Here is an 11,854-nt window from a genome sequence, read left to right as displayed (position 1 = left end):
AAAAAAATTGTCACGAAATCCTCGCTTCACCGTTCCGAGCTACGCCGCCATTTTCGCCGCCAATTCAGGTGTCATGACGGCCCGCATAGGAAACATCAGCCAATGAAAAACGCTCAATTTGATTGACAGGTCGAGCCTCTTTTTTAAGTCTCCTCCTAATGACCAGACTCCCTTTGGCATATACACGGCTCTGGTATGCCGCGCAACTTTGTGGGCATATACGGAGAACTGTTAGACACTGTAAACTGGAAAACACCCTTATGGGTGTAAATGGCTTGTCCTATAACGCACACCACTTTTTACACAGTATGCTCTGGAACACACTTTTTAGAGGGTGTATTCTGTGCAAAAACACCCTTTGAAACGATGCTTTTCCTCGAAAATGCCTTTTTTTGCACCCTTTAGACGCCCTTTTAGGAAGGTGTAAGATTGTTAAACACCCTCCTAAAAGGGTGTATAAAAGTAGTATTGGATCAGCTCAAGTATCCGAAAACTCACACAGTCATCTGGACGCCATTAATTAGCAATTAGAGCAATTTGGGACCCCCCACAGTAATTAGGATCATTCAGGGAGTCATTACAGTAATTGGGGTGCATCTAAGACGCGTCCAGACCACTGTGTGAGTTGCCGGCTACTTGAGCTGATAAAAAAATAGGTAGAAAATAAAATAAAATGATAGAAATAGAGTGGAGAGAAACAATTTATTCGAAAATCAACGATGTCGTGGCGAAGAAACCGCTCCGGGGTGACCAGCGCCAGCCATGTTGGTAGTTGGCACCCACCAGTTCAGGTTCAGGTTCGCCTCATCCCTTTCGACACAGGGCAGGCACCTTGAGGTGCCTCAGGCAGTTGCAGAGATCGACGACAGGTGGCCACTTAGTTGCAAGGCATCGCAGCAGATGGCGTCACCACCATAACTCTATGCGAGAAAGACAAAACAAGATACTAGCGGCAGGTAGAAAATGCCAACACTGCTGAACAAGTCTAGGCATGCGAGAGAAAAGGTCTAACCGCTACTGCTAAACAGCACGGAGAAAACAGTACGCATCGGGGAAAAGGCAATCGATTAGGCCTAACCACAGCGTCACAACACTATGCAGCTAACACAAGGCGGGAATCGCTAAACGTGCGTCAACATGGAGAAAAGGCTTGGTCACTGCTGAACAAGTCTAAACATGCGCGTACGGCGAGAAAAGGCTTAAAGGGACGGTCTCGTACAGCCGGGGCGATTCCGAAACTTGGCCAAAACTAGTTTCACGAGTACTGTACACATACAACCGTTAAAGTTTCATTCGGAATAACCAAGTCGTTTTCGAGGAATTTGTCGAAACGTGCCGTAAGAGCAGACGACGAAAGCTGCGCCTCTCTCATGCATACGTCACGTATGACGTCGGCATGCGGGTGCGTCGTCGTTGTCATGGTAATTGTAACTTGCAGAAGCACCTTGGGTTGAGTAATCCCCTTTGCTCTCGAAATGGGGACGCTCAGGCATATACCTCCGCGAGCGGAGAATGTAGTCCGAGCATTGACTGTGGGGTCTCCCATAATGTGGCGCACAATCGGATACGTGGAAGCTAAGTCACGTGTTTTCTTTCCGCGAGTATTTAATGCGGTTTTTAAATAAACACGTCCTCCTTCTCCATGTACGTCGTCAGCGACACTTCATTTCGAAGCATGATCAGTGTACAACGGGGAGTGTAATGGAAGCGCGCGTAATATATTTTTGGTCGGAGCTGTAATGCGACCGCGCGCGCCGATGGCCAGCGACTTGAGATTTGTGATTGTGGATGGTGTTGTTCTGCGACTTTTAACTTGTCTCTGAGGATTAACATTGTTGTTCTGAACCACCATGTTTCCCACTACTTAGAATGCGCGTTTTTCACCTGAGAACTGAAAGAAAATGTACGAGAGTTGCCGCGGTGCCCAGTAACTTCTGAAAGTCGTCTGCTCACGCCGATGCACTAGCGCGCGCAAAAGCAGACGATTTCTGTATCCTATCACGGACTTACCCGCAGGGCGACGTGGCCGTTCTTATTGTTGCCAACACAGATCGCGGCACGCTCTGCAATCTCTATCAATTTAATTCGGTTATTTAATAACTGTGGCGTGTTTTGTCGGGTTAATTAGCAGTATTCCATTTTCAACAAAGGGCAATCGAATGGTACACTTTATGAAAGGGGCAGGGGGTACGAGACCGTCCCTTTAACACGAGCGCAGTCAAACATCGGCAAATCACTCGTTGGTCACCGCTAAACAAGTCTAAACACGGGGGCGCGGCAAACATGCGAGAAAAGGAGCGCGGTAAAACAACGCGGCAAATCACTCACCTTTTCCCCCGCTGCAAAGGGTGCGACTGCTCCATCCGAGTGTCAGGCAGAAACTGAGCGGGCGCGCGGGTACTGCGGAGCAACCGAGCGCACGTCTGCTCTCCGCGACAGCCAGCGAGCAACTGACCTGACTGGGCCGGCGCGCCGCGGCCAGCAGCTACCCATGCGCGCCCGCCCGCGGGTGGTTTCGGTTTCGGCTCTCTGCTCCTCCCGCTGCGCGCGCGCTCCTGGCGGTAACGGGTGGCTTCTTCGTTTCGGTTATCTCTCTCTCTTCTTCGCTCTCGCGACTTGCTCTCTCTTCTTTGCGCGCGTTTATCTGTATAAAGGCAGCGCGCACTGCGCGTCATCAATACGTGAAGATGCTCAGCTACCACTCGTTACAAAATTGTTCCCGCACTCATGCTTCTTGGGAAGAAGTGGAGAAGGAATGTTTCAACAACGAAAGTCCCCGCAACGAGCTCGTCATTACTGCTTTTCGCTACGTGATAGACATGGTAGGCTTTGGCAATATAGGAGAGATCTCGCCGGGGCCGCTGCAGGAGATGGTGCGCCGGATCTACGCCCGTTACAAGAACGACTGCATAACGGTTCCGGATGGACCCCTGGGACTGATGAGCGAATTTGTGAGCTTGGTCAACGCAGAATTCAACATCGCTGCAGACATCGTGGACCTTCTTGCTCGTGTCATTGCTCATATTAAGTACGCCATGCGGAAGCAGCGAAGTTTGACGTTCCAAAGGGGTGGCCTCCTTGAAACCTCTGATATCCACGTCGAAGTCCGGGCGACGGACCATCTGCGTGTCCTTCTAGGAGGCAGGGCGAAGAAAGCCAAGCCCGCAAAAAAAGAAAAAAAAAAAGAGGTCACAGGCATGGGCACAGGTGACTTTGCTACGTGCTTGTGGCATTTCCTGCGAAGCGTGTTTTCATTGGCGCACACGGTTCCGTCGGGTGGTGTCACTTCCTCTCCTCAGACAAAATATCTATCCTTGGCAGAAACCGGCTCATCCGTCCGTCGTCTATTGTTCGCTTAGTAGGTCACCGTTCCTTTCAAGTTCTGCTGCCATTCAGTTGGCAAAAGTGCTCCATGCGGTTGCCTAAAAGCATTGGACGGACCGATTGATTCGCCCGTTTCTCGGCTGTCGGACGGTACCGTTCGACTTACGTTGCGAAGGACTTCGACTATTGAAGGAAGATGGAGAAGATGGACCATCAGTGTCACTCTGTGACTGAAGTTGTACATGTGTTTAAGATGAAAACACGTGTGGCTCACGCTCCTTTCGTGCAGATTACGAATGGCTACTGACGGGTGATCTACCCCTGGTCCTAACCTTCAAGCCTCCTCCGAAGACCTTCTTTTTGCGGATCGGCAATCAACTGACCACCTGTCGTTGCGGTGGACTCTGGTCGAGAAACCCCAGCCATTGGTTAGACTCGAGCTGATTTGAGCTATTTGAGCTGACTGATTTGAGATATAGCTGTGCATATCTTCTCCTGGTACGACATGGCAACCTCTATGGACTTTTCCTCTTCGGACAATTTCCTCTTCGGACTTTTAAAGGTCAAGTTTTGTTTGAAGCGGCCGAGAGAAAATTTGGGAGTTGTAGACGAAAATGAAGAGTTGTAACGATCAGTGGACAGTTCCTGAAAAGATTTTCTTTCTTCTTAAAAAATTGTCGTACCGTGTAGGCACCGAAAAAACGCCACGCGGATCCGGTATCTTGCAAACTACTCATTCCAAGTGAAGTACTAGGGTAGCCCTCGTTAGCGCAGATTATACAGGGTGGGTGCTATAAAACGTCAGCCACATTTTCGCGCGCGACGCGCTATATCAAATTGAGAGACAGGCTTCCGATGCCACACAGTAAGTACTTCGCGCCGGTCAAACGCACGAAAAAATCGTGGTTCCCGGCATTTCGTAAAAAAATAAAAAATAAAATAAATACGACCACACAAACTTTCCTCTTCGTGCATTTCTATGCGCTATACCGATAGACTGAGACAAAAGTTTGCGGGGTCGTATTTATTTTGTTACACAGTGCTGGATCACCAAAATAATTTCTTGTAAGTTTCTCTGGCATAAATTCTTTACTCTGACGTAGCGCAAGCCCGAGCGTCAACGAGGTATCGGTCAAGGAAGTATCACGTCATGCACGAAAATGTGGCTGACCCAGACTTGCGCCCGTTACCAATAAAAAGGAACTAAATACGTTACTCACTATCAACATACAAAAGTAACGAGTTCTCGTTACTCACGGGTAACGAGTTACCGCCGCATAGTTAAAGGAGCCAACAAACATGCCGTCACTCGCTTTCAACTCTTTATTAATGAGGAATTCACTTCACTTCAAAGAAGCTGATACTCGAAATTTGTCGTCCGCCCTTCGTGTTCCGTGTCTCTGGGCCCCCTTACCATGAGTCTATATCAGTTTTTTGCCTGGACCTTTTTCCTTTTTGCCGAAGTGGGGGTGATCGTTTATGAAAACACGAGAAAAAACATCGGTTTTCGTGCCACCGATCACCAACGGTTCCCAAAAACAGACGAGGGACTGTGTCACATGATTTAGGGCGCTCAGAAGCTTAGGAAAGACAAGAAAGGGCTAGAAGTTCAAACGCGTTTTTTGTAGCCATAGCACAATTGGTGCCAAAAGGCAACACATCCAGCGAGGGGCTGAAATACTACGTGGTCGTGGGTCACGCAGGTCAAATCTGCATGCATTGCGCCACACGGAGTGCCGCGGTCGCGTATCCAGAAGTCTGGTACAACAGACTCACGCGAGATCCATTGTCATCGAAGCAGAGTCGACCGGAGAGGTCTCGTGCAAGGCTGCGCAATAATCGACGAGCATGTGATGCTGGGGAAAAAAATGGCATGTGATGTTCGCATATAACTAGGGCGCCGCTGAAATTTCGCCACTTCCTCCTCGCCAGACAATATTGCTGTAGGTGACACATCTTGTCGCCGCGCTGACACAACAGATGGCTGCGGTGCAAACACATTCCTCTGTTCCCTCAGGGCTTCATCCGAGTATGGCAGTCGCTACGTACTCGGGTTATTCTGACGGGATGTCAGTCAGTCAGTCAGTCTGTCTGTCCTCCCCTGCTGCAGAGCCGTAGCGAGGCAAGTTTGCGCCCAGGGCAGAGTAAATCTGAAGCACCCCCGCCCCCCCCTTTACCCACTGCCGTCAGAAGCCCCGAAAACAAAGAAATGAAAAACGCTTATTTGGACTGCCGAAGTCGTAAATTTAAATTTTCTTCGTTCCTGCCTTATCCTGTCCAACCGACCTGCCAGGGCCTGCCGTTCGGCGCCCTTTCTGGCGAGGGCTGCACCTCCCCACCCTCCCCGTCGCTACGGCTCTGCCTATCAGACTGCGTCCAGAGCGTCGAATGACAGTTTAGCACAACGAAGCAACTGCGGCTATGAGCGGTTTGCAGATTCGGACAGATGGGTAGAGGACAGCAAAAAGGAGTGGAGGACAGGGGGTTAGTGTGCGTCCTGGGCAGACTTCAGGGGGGAACTGTGCCGACATTCGTCTGGATATGATTCGAACCCACTACCACCAATTATTCAGCACGACCTTGCCTTCCTCCACCGAGTGGGACGGTATTTGTTAGGTAGTGCCGAGAGCACTGGTGGGGACGCCGCGCGCTGCAGAAGGCTACAGAAGCCGTTCAGTTCGATGGCAGACTTCCGGCAGAGATTCAGGCGACGAATTGGTTTGCCGCACCATAGAGTTCCTGCGTCCGATGGGTATAGGGTTGGTATCCATGAGTAGATTAGCAACAGCGCCACCTGGCATGCATCGCACCCGGCGATGAAATACCTCAATCATTCATAATCCCGTTGTAGTTTGTTTAGTCGGCGCATCCGCGGTATCCATGCCACGGTATCCGGTATCCACATCATGAAGGGAATTATTAACAATTTTGCAGGTCCCCGTGACATGCACCGTGAATTCAGTGCTCTCGGTGGTATGGAAATACATGATACAGTGATAATACATGATGAGTTCTGGCAACGACGGCGGCGTGCATGTGGTGGAGAAGTCACGTGACGTGTTCTCCCTCCTCGAGTTTTCTCGAACGTCAGGGGGTGTCACGTGGAGCTCCTTTAATGGAGTGCAACAAAGCACAGGAGATCGGAGCCTAACATAACGTCACAGTTCTCAAAAATTTTATCTACCTTTCGCATCACCTAGAGCCAAAATACTTTGCAGGAATATACAATACTTTAGCAACATGCAGCGCACTAGTAGTATGGAGTACACAAGTTGCAATATACTTGTACAAGCACTCAGAAATGTACCCAAACGAGAAGAGTGTGATGATGTCACGTCGTGTCCTTTTTCCTTCCTACATGTGCTCCCAGGTGTTTTCAACCATTTTATCTACGAAGATAGTTGCAGATCTTTAATTTAAATAAATCAGCATTTTAATAAATCAGAATACGGCCAGAATGCAGTCCCGTCAAGGACTCCTTTCGAGCAAATCCATTTTCTTGTGAAATGCGTCCATCCTTTTCCTGGCAGCACGAAGGCGAGGAAATGTTCCGCTATCCGTTATGCATGGACTAGCCGTCATGTCTGACAACTCGGCGTCGAAGAAGATGAATCCGAAGTGCGGTCTCTTGTAGGTGTCAATCGATAGATTCATCTATGGAGGGAGACGGACGTGGTCATGACAATGCAGGTACAGGCAAGCAGGACAACTGGAAGCACCCCTAAGCATTGACTAAAACCCAAACAAATATCGGTTCCCGTACGATCAGCCGGGATCTGGTTTTAATCTCGCGGACGGACGAGTAGCGCCCCTAGCGGATCTTGCGGATGGCCGCGGTGCTAGAACGGTAACGGTTACGGTTACTTTTACGGTTTCGATTCGTGGAAGAAGAGCATTTCCGGTTGCGTAGAGGTTACGGTTCCCGGAAAGCGATGGCTTCGAAGCGGTTTTCGGTTAATACTGTGGTACATACTGTAGCACCACGAGTAACAAGGACGATTAAGGGGAGTAAGCGCACAGTGTGCTCGTATCCTTCGCCATTCCTGTTCCTCGTGCCCTGTCCTTGTCCCTAAGCATTCATTCCGTACAAGTGCGATGTCCTCCTAGTGCTACTAAATATACACGCAAGTTTTCTCGTATTGCACGTTGAAGCGGACTGCTACACATCCTAATGTTTCCTTAAAGTTCTCACACTTGGTGGGAAGAGGGACGGTGGAACGGAGCAAGTAAGAACGAGGACAGTGCACAGGACAGGACAGGACTTGCCTGCACTAGGCTGCCGCCTAAACAGGCCTCGAGCATAGTACAGTGCTGGTGCCACTGCGGCTCAACTTCAACAGATCAGGGGCGAAGGTTTCGCTCCCGCAGAAGTGCATGCTACAGTAGCAGGAAGCCTTGAGGAAAGGGAAAAGAATCGCAGGAAACGAATATCTTTCCTGTAGCCTGGAAAAAGAATAAACTAAAAAAGAAATACTGTGACGCCAGTATGTTTGGCTGCAGTATTCCTGTCAGTCTCACTTCCTTTCTCCTCGGAGAGAGAGACATCATGACAATTATTAATCGGATAGGCATGTTCAGAAGGTTCCAAGTGTGTGTGTGTGTGGGGGGGGGGGGGGGGTCTTCCCAAACTCTTGTCTGGGTGCGGAGCATGGCTCTTCCGCGTGAACACCTTCCCATCCATATAGTACATTTCCCATCTCATTGCATCCCATCACGCACACATTACCCATGGGCATATAAATTTCGTCCTGGAGTGCAAACATGCCCAAAACCGAAAGAAGCCACTATAAAAGGTTCCGTTGCCCCCATACCCCTTTGCGGAGCTCTAACATCCCATGAGAGCTTTCATGATGCTGTTCATTCCTTACCTTCTCGATTATGTCTTCCAACGTGTCCCAAACGTACATGTATCTCCCAGTTCCGTAGGCATGGCATTTGCAGCCCGGAGGAGTCGTTGGTGTTTTCCCCTTTATTTGTGGGTCGCACACCTGGAACACAATTCCCCCGTAAATGCTGGTTCTCTTTAATCTCGCGGAATTTCTACACGAAGCAGGTACAGGAAGCAGAAACTTTGCGCTCGCGCATTCTTGGCAGCCGCTTGCAGTTGGCTCCGCATGCGCGTGCACCTTGGTTTAGCGACTCCATATACGCGATCTACTCTTCCATCCAGACAGTCTCCGCGAAGACATGTAACCCATTTGTCCCATCATGTGACACTCCGCTTTTCTCTCCTTTCAGATTACTCACTGCGTTCACCATCGACAGTCAGATATCAGTCGATCAATATCAATCTGTGTCCATGCAACATACAGGGTGTTTCAAAAAACGTGTCATTCGGACTTTATAAAAAAACGGGGCGTCGGAAAAATACGGGGTAAACAGCATTTGTGTGGCAACTGAATTTGCCATCTTGCAAAAATATTTTCATTTGATTTTAATCTATCTTTCATGGGTGCAGGAGCATGTCCTCCTCTCCACAAATCTTTGCGTCTGATTTGGTGCGCCGTTGAATGCCCGAAACTTTGAAGCCTCAATTTCGGGACTTTTTTGGGGCAGTTCCATTTGCAATATCGAGCGGATTTCTTAGTGGATCTGACTAAGTTCGCTACGGGCTCTCTAATTCTGTAAAAAAAAAGCCTTAGGTTGACTTGGGAAATTTTGGAATTCAATTAAAGAAATTAAATTTATTTTAATTAAAATCAAATGAAAATATTTTTGCGAGATGGCAAATTCAATTGCCACACAAGTGCCTTTTACCCCGTATTTTTCCGTCGCCCCGTTTTTTTATAAAGTCCGAATGACACGTTTTTTGAAACACCCTGTATTGTAAACAGGGTGTATCTACTTGTCTGACCATACGGGGTGAGCGTTATTTATGTCGTAGGAGATTGTGCCATGACTTCTGGCCACATTTTACTTGGCGAGAAATTGAATAAGAGAAACCGCATGCCAGCATTTACTCGCCTCAATTCGTGCGCCTCGAAATGATTTTCGCCATTCGACCCCGGCTATTACCGTTGCACTAGTGCCCTAGTCACTACTGCAGTGGTAATACCCGGGAAAGAATGAACCTTTCCGCAACGGCCGATGCGCATGCTTACGATCTTGCGTCGCCAGAGAAGGTTACCTCCGCCGTGATTAGATGGCGCTGTGTGGGGACGACAGAAGTGCATGGGGATCAGTGGGGAGACAGCACGAACGGCGCGAGCTCGTCGGTCCTAGAACTACTAAACAAGCTACGCTTCAGAGTATCTGACACTAGGTTCCAAGAGCGAGCGTGCGCCATCTTGTTTTCCGCGCCACGCTAGCCACGCGCACTGCGCACTTCAGAGCCATTTATAGGGAGAGTTTGGTCATTCTCTGATCTTTTGCCGCCTCGTGGGTGGAGCCTATTTTGACGTCAGAGTCGTCGTTGCGCCACCCAAAAAGCCTGAATCCAAGCAGAATCCGCTAATCAGCCATCTGATGCGCGCCATATTGATGCTGTCCCGTCAGCTTTGTTGTCGCAATGAATGCGATCTACAGGAATAACCGGATTGTGACCCACAGCCGCCTCTGATAAGGGGGGCTTTGTTGCCAAACTGAAAGAGTTCAAGGACGAAGGGCCTTCGAAGGACGGTGTACGCCCTTGTCTTCCCTCCTTGCATTGTAAACAACGATCAGCATCAATATGGCGTCGGCGCCCGGCTGACAACTTGACAACAATGGAGCACGGCGAGGGAGGTGGCTTAGCCGTGACGTCGCATGACGCGCTTCAAGTTAGGCTCCTCCTAATGGCCAAACTCTCCCTATAAACGGCTCTGGCGCACTTCAGCGCATGATGCCATCTATCGTGCGCAGGTGAAATGTTACAAGCAGCAGTTGACAGCCTTGAGCTCACCTTGACATCTTCGGAACGCTCTGATTGACAATACATGGAGTATCGCGCAACAATTATACACGCTTCTCTCTCCCACAGGGAGCATTATGTTAGTCGTCCTTGATCCTCAACTGGGAATGGTACGGTGCGGTGCGGAAACAAGATGGCGCTCCTGCTCTCCCTTGGAGACATCAGTGTCGATACTCTGAAGCGAAGCTCATTTAGTGACTAGTCGGTCCCACTCGAGACCGGTTTTTGGTTCTTTGTGCTACCCACGTGGATTTGTTTTCACGCGCTCCGAGCCTGATTCAAGCCAAGCCAAGCCAAGCTTGCTCTGAAAATGGCAGCATGGTTGCACGTTATATCTTAAAGAGCGTGATGGATACGAGAAGGGGGCGAACGACCGGTTTTCTTCCGCCGCATTTTGCATTTTAACGTGAGGGTGGACTGAGCTCTGTCTACAATTTGCGCCGTAAGGTTATCAGAAGTCTTTCTTCTCTCTCTCTTTTTTTTTTTTTTTTTTTGCAGCTATTACCAGAGCAGTCCGGAGTGAATTTCGCAATGCAATGGGGGATTAATTGGGAAGTCAAGGTGAATGTTCCCGAGATAAATGCGTTGAGCCCATACTATTCGGCCAGATTGGTCAAAATAAATATGCGTGGTCCACCACGCGATAGCTTGTACGTATTAAACCTCGAAAGCTCGTCTTCGTTTTGTTGTTTTGCGATTTTTTTAGTGCTTCCATTTTCCTCGGACTGTAAACTACCTGCACAGCCGCGAGTTGGAGACAGCGAATTTAGACTAACGTGGACAAAGAACGCAAACAACGAACTTGGACAAACCTACGATAATAAACTCGCCTCATGCTACAACCACCGTTATAATGCGGCTTTTGTTATCTGCTTCCAATCCATATCGTCTTTCATGTCGTCATAATGGAGCTTTTTTTTTTTCAAGCATCTTTTCGAGACCGGGAGTTTCGCAAATGAAAATATCGAGGTCCTCCCTTGAACGTTGAAGTACACTCCTAAAAATGAACTTCACCCCATAGCACGCTCTTAGCCAACCATTATCTCGAATGATATCGCTATGTGCCCTGGTTTGTTCAAAGTGGTAGGCGTACGCCTTTTCTGTGACACTTATGCGGTTCATAATTGTCACAAAAATGGCGTACGCCTCCCGTTTTCAACAAATCAGGGCAGATAACGATATCATTCGAGATGATGGTTGGCTAGGAGCGTGCTATACGGTGAAGTTCATTTTTAAGTGTGTACGTACAGGTGGCCGGCAGGTCTCTTATCTTCGCAGAGCGCCCATTGAAGACCTGGCCACTGCAATCGCGATTTCAGTATACATTGCGCTGCTTTGGGTACATTTCACTTTTACTGAATAGTAAAACGAGGTACCTGCTTGTAGAATACCATCCCAAAAGCATGACAATCTTCAAAGAGGGGCGATGTCGCTTGGCGATCGCTTCTAAAGTAATAGGCGGACACGCCGAGGGAGAAAGCCAACAGGGCGGACTTGTCCTTATCCCACTGATCTGCTCCCGAAAGGACGTCTTCTATTGCGGTGTCCTGAAAAGGGGGTCATCAACATACTTGGTCAGATTTCGTGCTCCGTCTGGTAGTACAGCTATTTTGTATTTCACTTCACAGGGAGGTCGAGGGG

General features: G+C 48.9%; 1 protein-coding gene across 2 annotated transcripts in view; it reads right to left on the bottom strand.

The window, feature by feature from the left end:
• Positions 1-6,756: 6,756 nt before the first annotated feature.
• Positions 6,757-11,854, bottom strand: part of LOC135387841 (uncharacterized) — a 30,461-nt gene continuing 25,363 nt past the window's right edge. For both annotated transcript variants that reach the window (XM_064617000.1, XM_064616999.1), the window contains 3 exons: positions 11,590-11,760; positions 8,193-8,312; positions 6,757-6,978 (listed from right to left, as the gene is read on the bottom strand). In XM_064617000.1, the coding sequence (XP_064473070.1) occupies positions 6,793-6,978; positions 8,193-8,312; positions 11,590-11,760 (477 nt within the window). In that variant the 3' untranslated portion in view covers positions 6,757-6,792. The remainder of the gene's footprint in view (positions 6,979-8,192; positions 8,313-11,589; positions 11,761-11,854) is intronic.

The sequence above is a fragment of the Ornithodoros turicata genome, chromosome 3 (genome assembly GCF_037126465.1).
Source record: "Ornithodoros turicata isolate Travis chromosome 3, ASM3712646v1, whole genome shotgun sequence".
NCBI lineage: Eukaryota > Metazoa > Arthropoda > Arachnida > Ixodida > Argasidae > Ornithodoros > Ornithodoros turicata.
This window is presented reverse-complemented; position numbering and strand designations above follow the sequence as displayed.